Here is a 12,023-nt window from a genome sequence, read left to right as displayed (position 1 = left end):
AAAACGAGCCAGCAACATAAATAACTAACATAAAAAGAGTTAAGTAAATTATTGACGGCATGACTTGATGAAATATTTTGCAGCCTCTCAAAGTGTAATCATGTCAATTAAAATTGTGACAACTATAACATGGAAATGTTTCATAATCTAATAAGTAGGAAAAATTCAAATTATATACATTATAATTAAAAAGGAGTACAATAATCTATGTGTGTGTGTATGTATATATAGATAGATATAGAGAGATATATATCTCTCTATATATATTTTTAACAGAATGCCAAAAATAAAATCAACTGTTTTAGGGGTAGTAACCCAAATATTTAACAATTTACTTAATAACAATTCTTAAATTATTTTATAATTTAAGAGAGGAAGTTCTACCATACTGAGCAAACTTAGGGGTCCCAGGATGCAAACTCGATATAGTCTCAGGAAGAGGTCCACACCTCTCTTTTATTGCTCACTTTGGCCTTAACTGAGAACGCTCATGTACTTCTGATCACAATGACCTATGACAACCCAGACCCCAGCTTTCCAAGGACCAAGAAACCAGCTCAGCTAGCCTTCTGATCATCCCCATGAACCTGTGGGGGATGAATCGTGCAAACTACCCTAACTCAAGAAACAAAGAACCCCTACAACAATGTTTTACTTTAGCAATCAATAAGTAGCCAAGCCTAAGTTTAATTATAAACCCTAAAAGTATATAGCATTGTCTCATTAAAGTCTCTGGGACTAGCATTAAAAATACATCAAAAAATAATTTTAGCACTGATGCCCCACAAGGACAATATTAGAACAGTCTTCTAATTGTTTTTCTGTAGTATTACCATTTTCTTAGTTTAATACTGAATGGCCAAGATACTATAATGGACCAAGAAGATTAATTACTGTGAAATAATAAATACTCAAGACTAAAATGTCATTCTTAGGGCATTTCAGCAATAAACAAATAATTTGAAGGACTAATACAACCATTAGGGAAAAAGTTTAACCTTCTGTTTCCATTGGTATGTTCCTGGTATCCAGATCCTCAGAAATGCAGATATATAGTCATTCATGACAATACACACATAGTAGATAACAGGAAAAACAGACAATTTAACACTTAACCTGTTCATCAGAGCACTGGGCGGTCAACACTCAAGAATGTTGACACAAAAACTGAAGGACCTCTGAAGAGCCAATCATATGCAGATAGGTTGAATCCCTGTGCAGTTACTCATGCAAAACAGAAGTGGAAGATTAACCTACCCTCACTTCTCTTCAAACAAACTGACAAAGCATCAGGCAGTCTGTTTGGAGTAGGTTCACCATCATCCAGTCGGCCCCAGAAGTAGCCAATTCAGTCAGGTCACCGCTGCTGCACCAGGGCCCTACTTCCTCCACCTTGTCCCAGCTCATCTTGCTGACCAGACACCCTCCTCTAGATTAAGTCCCTTTGGTCTTTTCCTCAGGCATTACCAAGTCCTTGCTTTGTAAATAAGGCTCTCCCAGACCTTACTCACCTGCAGTTCACTGCACTGGGTATCACCCAAAGAGCCCATCAGAGCTCTTTATAATTTCTGAAAGAGAGAGAAGGAACCTTTGAATACATACTAGAAAACACCACTGCTGATGTATCAGTTCTGAAGCATTTGTATCCAGTGGTCACAGCATATGGTCCTTTGGTCCACAGTACTTCAGTAAAATGTAGCATAACCAGCCAGGACCAAGAGTCCTGAGATAAAAGTTTGGTTTAATGTTACTACTAATCAGCTGTATGACCTTGGGAAAGTCACTTGACTTCTCCAGGCCTCAATTTCCTCATCTGGAAAATAAGACAGACTAGATAGAAGCAGCAGAGCATACTGCAGTGGAAAGAGAACGCCCTTTCCAAGGCACAGCGCCAGCACCACCACTTACTGGTCTTGCGACGTTATGTTCGTTAATTCACATTTAACCTAAATCTCCTCTGCAAAGCAGAAATAACCGCTATCTTGGAGTTGTTCTGAAAACTAAAGGAAACATAATGAGTTATAAAAAGCCTAGAGTAAGTATACTGTGCATCTCATCATAAAATTCCACAGATGATAATTACCAACATTACTCCCAGCCCTAAGGTTACGTGAATTCAATTTCCAAACATTTATTTCCTTACAAGATCAACAAATCAAAACTTTACCAACCTGACAATGCAATTAACTGTTTGAGTGTTTCACTAACAATTCAATTACAGTTATCTTAAACTAATGGAAGTTTAAGATGATCAATATTAATTAACATCACAGGAAATAAGGGTGGAATACCTGCCTAACATCTAAACGGGTTCCGTGGCCATGCCTTCCATGACTTCTCCCTCTGCTTTCACTACTGCCCGCGCACCGAGTCAAGAGAGGTCTTCCAAACACCAAGTAACACCAACTGCTTTCTACGGTCAGATTAGGGGGACATGGCTAACGATGGAGGAAGGAGAGCAGAGGCTTTTTATCTTTTTTCCTATATACACTTAGCACTGCTTGGATTTGTTGACCATAGCATGCATCAGTTTTACATAAAAATAAATAAGTTTTTAAACTATATTAGTTACACATATTGCCTACTGAAAGGAAGCTCGCCTCACAGGATTATTTTCACCACTAGGAGAATATCGACAGAAGAAAGCAAAAAGGCAAATTCAGATGTTCCGAGAACACCTAAAATATGGCACAGAAATAACAAAAATCACAAACATTCACACGTCACAATGGTTTACTCAAAAAAATGTGCCTGCATTCTTTGAAGAACCTAATGATGAATCAGGGTTTCTGGGGGTCAAAACAAGTTGAACACACAAATTCTGGCTTTAGGGGCTTCTCTGGTGGCGCAGTGGTTGAGAGTCCGCCTGCTGATGCAGGGGACACGGGTTCGTACCCCGGTCCGGGAAGATCCCACATGCCGCGGAGCGGCTGGGCCCGTGAGCCATGGCCGCTGAGCCTGCGCGTCCGGAGCCTGTGCTCCACAACGGGAGAGGCCACAGCAGTGAGAGGCCTGCCTACCGCAAAAAAAACAAAACAAAAAAAACAAATTCTGGCTTTACCAGACAACTTCCTGCCCTTGGAGAAACTGACCCAGTACAATTTACACCAGTAAACAAGTTGGTATGACTCTTTAGTAGTATGCTGAAAAACGTTCAATTTGCTTTAGACAATTGGTAGCTTTTAAAATAAAGATAGATACATATATAAATATATATGTACACACATATATATACATATAAATTAAAAATCTTCATGTTATATCTACTATTTATTTTTGAAAGAGGAATATTAACCTTATTAAATTCAGGATAGCTCAAAAGTATAATCTCAGCCACCGGTGAAGTGACAGACCACTAAGTTTTATGTGGCTCCTAGCCAGTGCTACCGAAGTCATCCTGACTACACCCAGCAATTTAAATGAACTACAAGCTGCTGCGGCCACACTCTCCACACATATCATACTTCTCTCCTAGAAAACAATTCAAACTATTATTTAGAAATCAAATTATATTTGCATGTATACTTATCTAAGTTTATGGAAATAAACAGCCATAACACTTTGTTTATAATTTTTAAGTAGCTCCTCCCCATCTCTTGTTTATCGACAAGTTGATAAACTTGGCCCCAAGTCTACTAGGCATTTCAAACTGTTAAGCATTTAAAACAACAGGCAAAGGACCTTACTTCTTGTGCTGGGCCTGTATTTAGAATCTTAAATAGAGTCTGACAGATAATTATAGACTAATTTGCATTTAATATCAATACCATGCCTACTTCTTAAACAGAGGACAAAAGTGCATGTGTAAGATCTGGTCTACTTAGTTGTAGGTCCCTCTGCAATATTCTTAGCCTTTCATGAATATGCTCTATAGTTTTAAACTACACAAGGTCCTTTGCAAGTAGAAATGATTTCCCCTGTTATTTTGGCATCACTCCCTGCTCCAGTAAAACACTGGACTGTCCATAAATGTATACAGACTTTAAAACAATGTAGATTGAATACTTATGGTATTAGAAATGAAACTTCTTGCTAACAACTGCAAAAATCAAGCACACCAGCTGATAGAGAGGCACTTACTGACTCCCCAAAACTCCCGCCTTACCTAAAAATAGTGTCCCAGCTTCCCAGCCAAAAGGGCAGACTAAAAAAGCGATGTGTTCAAAGACACAGACCCTCGCTTCACCACAAACTTCAGTACTATGGCATTTCCCATTTTAGAATGCTTCGTGTGACAACCTGTTCGGTGGCCAACCACCAACTTCACTTTGAAGTGAATACTAACACTTCACATGGTAATATGTATTCAAAGTAATATGTATTAAAAAAGGTCCAGAGGCCCGCAGACCGGTCCCCTTCTCCCCCGTACTGGTTGCCTTTAAAACCGCCCCCCCCCACGCCATGTTTAAAAACGTGGCTTTGGGGCCTCCCTGGTGGCGCAGTGGTTGAGAGTCCGCCTGCCGATGCAGGGGATACGGGTTCGTGCCCCGGTCTGGGAGGATCCCATGTGCCGCGGAGCGGCTGGGCCCGTGAGCCATGGCCGCTGGGCCTGTGCGTCCGGAGCCTGTGCTCCGCAACGGGAGAGGCCACAGCAGTGAGAGGCCCGCGTACAGCAAAAAAAAAACAAAAACAAAAACGTGGCTTTGGGTCTTTCCCGTCGCTCCTGCCCCGGCCTCCCTTCCCCCCACCCTTCGCCTCCACGCCGGTTCCCTCTACCCCGCCGCCCTCCTGTCCTGGAAGACACCCCGCGTCTGCATTTAATCAGCCCGAGGTTTCCCTGCTGCTGGCAGCAAAGAGCCGCTCATTGGTTTATTTATGCGTCTGTTATTGCTCTAGATCTTCGGTGCCCGGAGGCGGGCTTCTGCTTCCCGCCCCCGGGCAGACGGGGGTCGCCCTCGGGGCCCCGGAGCCCGGCAGCCCTGCAGGCCAAGCGGCGCTCTGACTGCAGCATCCGCGTATGGAAAGATACCTCTGTCCTGCCAAACCGTTCCGGGGCGGACACTGTGTCCCCGAGCCTACCGGCATCGCAGCGCGTAAGGGAGGGGGAGGGGGAGTAGTAAGCGAAAAGCAACTTTTACCTCTGTTGACTCTCCCTTCCGCTGTCTCCTCCCCTCGGCCGGTAATGCGATCTGCGACCCTCTAGATGGGGACCCCACCCCTCCCCTAGAAATGTGGTTTTGGGCTCTGCCGAATCCACCCTTTTACAGTCCCGGCTGCTTGCGAACTGGGACTTCCCGAGGCAGGTAACTCGGGGGCGCAGATGGCGAGCTCTGGCCGGGGAGCAGAGGCGCGCCAGGGCTCGAGGGAGGGGCCGGGGCCGGAAGGAGGGTGCGCCCGCCGCAGTCCACCTGCCGGGTCCCAGCCGGGCGGCGAGCGCCGGCGGCCGGGCGAGCGGAGGACTGCGGGCAGCACTCCGGCCCAAGGCTGGTTGGGGGACGCTCAGGTCGCCTGGCTGCGACGGGGCGCGCTGGAAGTAGGGGCGCCGAGATGCCAGCCGGAGAACCAGGCGAGCGTCCCCGCAGCCCACGCCCGCCGCCTGGGCCTCTGCTCCTGCCCGAGGGCTCGCTGCAGGGGAGCTGAGCGCTCTCGCGATACTCGCCGCCCGCTTTCGGTTGCGCGGGCGAGTAGAGCTTCGGCCCGCGCCCTCGCGCGGTGGTCCCCTTGCCCCGGGGCCCGTTGGTCAGTCCGCCGCACTCTCACCTCCCATTGCCACTGGTCTCTGCTTTGCAGACTTTGGGGGCCTACTCTGGTTGCTTTTTTGTTTTCCCCTAGCAAATTTTGACCAAGAGGTGTCCAAGGGAAAATTCCTCCAGGACACCAAGACTTGCGAAATTGTATTCGGTATAAAATGCTGTTGAAAGGCTCTGAAATTAGAAGAATGCACAGGCATTAAAGCCCTCCTTCGGTGCACGGGGAGGGCCTGGGGCCTTCGGGTCCACCCAAAGGTTTTACGCTCCACCAGCCCCTAGGAGAAGCCTCTCTCGAGGAACCTGGACGGTTGCTGACAAAAGCCCTGCCCCCGGGGAGCTAAAAACTCCACCAGGCAATTGTCCCGGCCAAGTGAGAAGAGTGGGGTGTAGACTCCTTAAGGGATTGGCCCGGGGTCAGCGGTGAGGGAGGGAGCGAGGTGGTGAGTCACTGCAGGCCGGCTGAGAACGCGGCGTGTCGGGAGGGCCCTCGCCTTTGTCACCGCTTCTCTGAGCTCCGAGTGAGTTGGGAAACTGGAGCCCGGAGCCAATTTCTTGGACAATCCAGGCCCCGCCGCCACGCGGGGCCGTGGGCTGGGGGCGGGGAGGCAGCGCTGCTCGCGACCCTCTGCCACTGCCCGCTGGAAAATGAGCCGCCCCGCCCGTCTGGAGAAGGCTCCAAAGTCTCCCCTTTACGCGGTAGCCAGTTACTGTTTCCAGTCCCCCTTCTGCACCTAGTCAGCCTCTCCTATGCACTGACTTACTGGTTGCTTTGTGTTTGCCCGGCACCTTAATATGTGTGGTCTTAGTTTCCTGTAATTCAGCATTCAGTAAGCTTAGGGCAAGGACTGTACCTCGCTCATGTTTCTTTAGGAGGTGCTTTTCTTGGCCTTGCATAGGCCTGGACCCAGAGAAGAGCTTGATATATGTATGACTGCCTGACCCACCCGTTCGTTCAAGACAACGTGCATCCTGGCCCATCCTAGTGCAAGATGCCACCTGTGGCCTCAGCTCGAAAACCCTCCTAAATCCTTTCGCTGCCTCCACTCTGCCCCCTACTGTGTGCTCTCCATCTGACCAACCCAGTGAGGTCTGTGAAATGTTGTCACGTGAGTCCTCTGCTTAAACCCACGGGAGGTGTCCTCGTCACACTTAGAATAAAACCAAATTCCTAACCATAGCCTCCAAGGTCCCATGTGAGGGGGCTCCTCACCATGATCAGCACACTGGCCTTCAACATTCCCCTGCAGCACTGCAAGCCTCCCTCCAGCCAGATCCTTGACCCCCAGATCTGATGGCCATCATCCTTTTAGCGCTCAGGTCTCAGCTCGGATGTCCCCTCCTGGAAGAGAATTTTCATGATCCCCTGCACCAAAGCAGGGCATTCTCTATTCTTTTACCCTGGATTAGGAATGTTCTTGTTTGTCTATTTGTTGATTGTTTATTATCTGCCCCAGCCCCCTTATGGAGTATAAGCTCCAGAAGGGCACAGGCCTTGTCTAGCTTGTTCACTCAGGGCCTGGCACATATATAGGCATTCAGCAAAGATTTGTTGAATGAATGACCAAACCTTTATGAGAGCGAGGGGTGGTGGTGAAAGAGTGCAGAAGCATGGAATGAGCAGCTGACGGCCCTGCCCATCATCAGACCACTGGGATTGTACACAGCTAGAGGCAGGCAGGTAGGAGTGGAGTTGGGGGGAAACAGACCCCTTGGTCACCATTAATGGTGCTCCATTCTGATTCTGATCTGATGAACCACAGCCCCAAATAATTCCCCACTCACGCCCGCTTCCTTCCCTCACTTTTTTTCTCCCCATCCCCAGCAATGGCCACATCTTATTCTGTCCAGACCTAAGGCTCAGTCCTTGGGTCTCTCTTTTTCAACTACACTGCCTGCCCTTCTCTTTCGGTCTCAAGGCTTTGAGTAGCGTCTTTACCCTGAGAAAGGACTCTAAACCTGTAGCTCAAGCCCAGGGCTTTCTCCTGAGCTTCAGACCCTAGTCCAGCAGCTTCTTAGCGTCTCCACATGAAACTCTCATGGACGTCGCAAGCTCAACATGTCTAGAGGTGAGTTCTTTTTTTTTTTTTTTTTTTTTTTTTAAATTTATTTTATTTTTTTGCTTTATAACAAATTTAATTAGAGGTGAGTTCTTGAGTTCCCCCCACAAACGTGCTCCACCATGGTCTTCCCTAGCTCCATCTCTTAATTGCTCAGGCCACAGTCACTCCTGTCTTTCTCTCAAACTCCATCTTCAATCCATCTACAAATCCTGCTTTGCCTTCAAATTGTATCTAGCAATCTACATCTCTCATCACCTCCATTGTTGCCACTCTGGTCCCATGCACTTTTATCTCCTTCCCTTTGCCCCCATTCAGTGTATTCCCAACGTAGCCACCACACTGGTCTCGATAAAGTGCAGATCAAATCCTAGCTCTCCTCTGCTCACACCCATCTGATTCTTCTCGTCTCATTCAGAGGATAAATCTAGAGTCCCACACGATTTGCCTCTGATTTGTTTGAGCTCATCTCCTGCCTCTCTCCGCTGGCTCTGTTTCAGCCATAATGGGCTCCTTTTTGAGTGTTTCCTCTTCCAGTCACACCGTCTCCCCTATATTCACATGGCTCACGCCTCTGCTTCCTTCAAGCTTTGCTCAGCCCAGTGAGTCCGTCTCTCACCAGTCTATTTAAATTTTCAATACTCCCCCCCTCCCAGACACTCTATTTCTTTCCTGCATTTTTCCCATAGCATTTATCACCTCCGAAAGTAATAAATAATTTGTTATTCAGTTTCTTGTCTGTATCTTTCCATGTGAAGAATCAGTTTGCTGATCACCAAAGACTTGTGTTTGTTACTGGGAACTACATTTCCCAGCCATGCCCTTGCCTTTGGGGCCATGTGACTAGTTCTTGCCAATAGACGTGAAGCAGAAGTGTGACTCTGAATGAGCAGGGCAGATCTGCATGACCAAAAATACATGCAAGGACTCTCAGCTGAGCAGACAACAGACCTTTATTATGTTAACCTGCTGAGAAGTTGTGATCTGTTTGTTACAGCATTTAGCACCTCAATCACTGTACCTTGGGTACAGTGGCCCACTAGAACAGAAGTTCAGTGAGGGCAAGGGCTTGTGTAGGTTTTGTTCATTTGTTTCTCCTCAGTGCCCAGAACAGAGCTTGGCATATAGTGGGTACCTAATAAATATTTGTTGAGTGAATGAATTAGTTTCCTTTTTCCACGACCAGTCATGAAAATAAGTGAATGGTTGGCAAGGAAAGGACAATGTGAAAGGAATTTTTTGTTTGTTTGCTTGTTAAGCAGGTAGTAACTCTGGATTTCTACAGAAGCGCTGGCTACAGGTCTTGGTAAAACTAAATGGAGCTTCCTTTAATTCTGTTCTCCCCGCTTCATCTTTCTCTTTTCTTTTTCCCGCTTTTCTGCCTTCTCCATCTCTATCCCTCTAGGTCCTCCTTCTCTCTCCCTTTCTTCTTCCACTCCTTTTTCTTCCATGGATTTTCTTCTCTTTTTATTCCCACTTAATCTAAAAAAAAAATTCACTGCCTGTTAATGTGAGCTACTGCGAGTACTCAGCCAGGATATCTACTCCAGATTACTTAAAATATAGACGTGGGAAATCACGTGGGTTAAAAAATAAAGAAATATTAAATCCATGGACTCCTACTCTCCTTCTACCTTTAAGGCCCACTTCATTTCTTCTTGAAATACAGAAAAGAAGTGATGGTGGTCCAGATAATTCAGACTAACCCCCCCCCCACTAAGGACTACTAAAACAAAATAGACAATGTATTCCTCAAAACATCTGCTTGGAAACATCTGGTAGGTTAATAAGAGTGAAAACTATCAGGGGTAGACAGAACAGGGAGGTGATTCTAAGATTTGGGGTCCTTGTGCCCTAAGGTCCTTTGCTTTTGACAGCAACTTAAGTCCAGAGTAAGTATCACCTCGCACACATTTAGTCAACTGTTATCAAAAGAAAAACAAAAAACAGAAAATAACAAGCGTTGGCAAAGATGTAGTGAAATTAAAATACTTGTGCATTGCTGGTAGGAATGTAAAATGGTGCGACCACTATGGAAAACATTATGGCAGTTTCTCAAAAAATTAAACAATGACCATATAACCCAGCACTTCCACTTCTGGGTATATAACCAAAAGAATTGAAAGCAAGGACTCAAACAGATATTAAACACTCATGTTCATAGCAGCATTATTCACAATCACAAAAAGGTGGGAGGAACCCAAGCGTCCATCAACAGATGAATAGTTTTTTTTTTATTGTGGTATATACACACCATGGAATATTACTCAGCCTTCAAAAGGGAGGAAATGCTACACATGCTACAACATGGATGAACCTTGACAACATTGTGCTATGTGGAATAAACCAGCAGCAAGAAACAAATCACTGTCTGATTGTATTTGTATGAGGGCATCTAGAGTAGACAAATTCTTCGAGAGTAGGAAGGGTGATTGCCAAGCAGGGGGTAGGAAGGAAGGATGGGGAATTGTTAACTGGATACACATATAGCGTCTTCAGTGTGGTAAGATGAAAAGACCTCTGGAGATTAATTGCAGAACAATGTAAATGTACTTTACTGTACACTTTAAAATGACTAAAATGGTAAACTTCATGTTAACAGAGTTTTTACCACAATTTTTAAAAAGTTTAATGGTTAAGACAGTAAATTGTGCATTGTACCACAATTTTTGAAAGAAGAACAAAAATTTAAAAAGACAAACCATGCAAAAACTACCAAAAGAAGGTAGGCATTATGGCAAAAAAGCATGACTGGAAGTAAAGAGGGATGCTTCATAATGATGGAATGCTTCATTCACCAAGAAGACATAACAGTTCTGAATTTGTGTGTGCCTAATACACATAGCCTCAAAATATAGAAAGCAAACCCATGGACAGAATTGCAAGAAGGTAGAGACAAATCTACAAATATAGTGGAAGATGCATATATCAGTAACTCTTAAAATGAGCAGATGGAGAGCTAGTAAGAAAGAGATCTGAACAACTGGATAAGCAGACCTTACCTAATAGATGTATAGAGAATACTGCACCCACAACTGCAGATCACAAATTCTTCTCCAGTCTACATGGAATGTTTATGAAAATGCTGGGCCATATAACAAGTCTCAACAAATTCAAATGCTCTAAATCATACAGAGTACATTCTCAGACAGTGATGCAATTAAGATAGAAAACAAGAAAAAAACTAAGAAAATATCTACATATTTGAAAATTATTTCTTTCTTTCTTTCTTTTTTTTTTTTTTTTGCGGTATGCGGGCCTCTCACTGTTGGGGCCTCTCCCATTGCGGAACACAGGCTCCGGACGCGCAGGCTCAGCGGCCATGACTCACGGGCCCAGCCGCTCCGCTGCATGTGGGATCTTCCCGGACCGGGGCACGAACCCCTGCCCCCTGCATCGGCAGGCGGACGTTCAACCACTGCGCCATCAGGGAAGCCCAAGAGGTGGTTATTATGTAGTCATTAAGAACAATGAGTTTGGGAATTCCCTGGCGGTCCAGTGGTTAGAACTGTGGCGCTTTCACTGCTGAGGCCCGGGTTCAGCCCCTGTTTGGGGAACTAAGATCCCGCAAGCTGCTCGCAGCGGGCCAAAAAAAAAACAACGAGGCAATGAGGTCAATCCGTAAGTACAGACATGGAAAGATGAGTACAGTACATTAGGAAAAAAAACAACATGCAGATCAATATGAGTAATATCCCAATTAGGTTAAATATCAAAATAAAGCAAAACAGAAAACCTGAATGTGTTTATATATGTATAGGAAAATCTGGAAGGCTGCAAACTGATTGTTAATAATGGAGTTACCTTTCATAGTGTTGGATTATCACTTTTTTTTTTTCTCATGGTACGCGGGCCTCTCACTGTTGTGGCCTCTCCCGTTGCGGAGCACAGGCTCCAGATGCGCAGGCTCAGCGGCCATGGCTCACGGGCGCAGCCGCTCCGTGGCACGTGGGATCTTCCCAGACCTGGGCACGAACCCGTGTCCCCTACATTGGCAGGCAGACTCTCAACCACTGCGCCACCAGGGAAGCCTAGATTATCACTTTTTAAATTACGTACTTCTTTGTATTTTTTTTTGTCAAAGACATGTATTACTTATATAATTTTTAAATTTTGTTTATTTATTTAATTTATTTTTTGCTCTGTTGTGTCTTCGCTGCTGGGCGCGGGCTTTCTCTAGTTGCAGCAAGCGGGAGCTACTCTTCGTTGCGGTGCGTGAACTTCTCATTGAGGTGGCTTCTCTTGTTGCGGAGCACGGACTCTAGGCACATAGGCT

The 12,023-nt window shown here is 45.5% G+C and overlaps 1 protein-coding gene across 1 annotated transcript in view; it reads right to left on the bottom strand.

The window, feature by feature from the left end:
* The window catches only part of LOC309793383 (RAD52 motif-containing protein 1-like), a gene marked incomplete at both ends in the record, with an annotated part of 116,179 nt that extends 114,772 nt beyond the window's left edge, over positions 1 to 1,407 (bottom strand). The window contains one exon of the mRNA XM_082603855.1: positions 1,318 to 1,407. Coding sequence (XP_082459981.1) covers positions 1,318 to 1,407 — 90 coding nt within the window. The remainder of the gene's footprint in view (positions 1 to 1,317) is intronic.
* Positions 1,408 to 12,023: the final 10,616 nt, after the last annotated feature.

This window comes from Mesoplodon mirus (genome assembly GCF_964341445.2).
Source record: "Mesoplodon mirus genome assembly, chromosome: 18".
In the NCBI taxonomy this organism is placed as follows: Eukaryota; Metazoa; Chordata; class Mammalia; order Artiodactyla; family Ziphiidae; genus Mesoplodon; species Mesoplodon mirus.
This window is presented reverse-complemented; position numbering and strand designations above follow the sequence as displayed.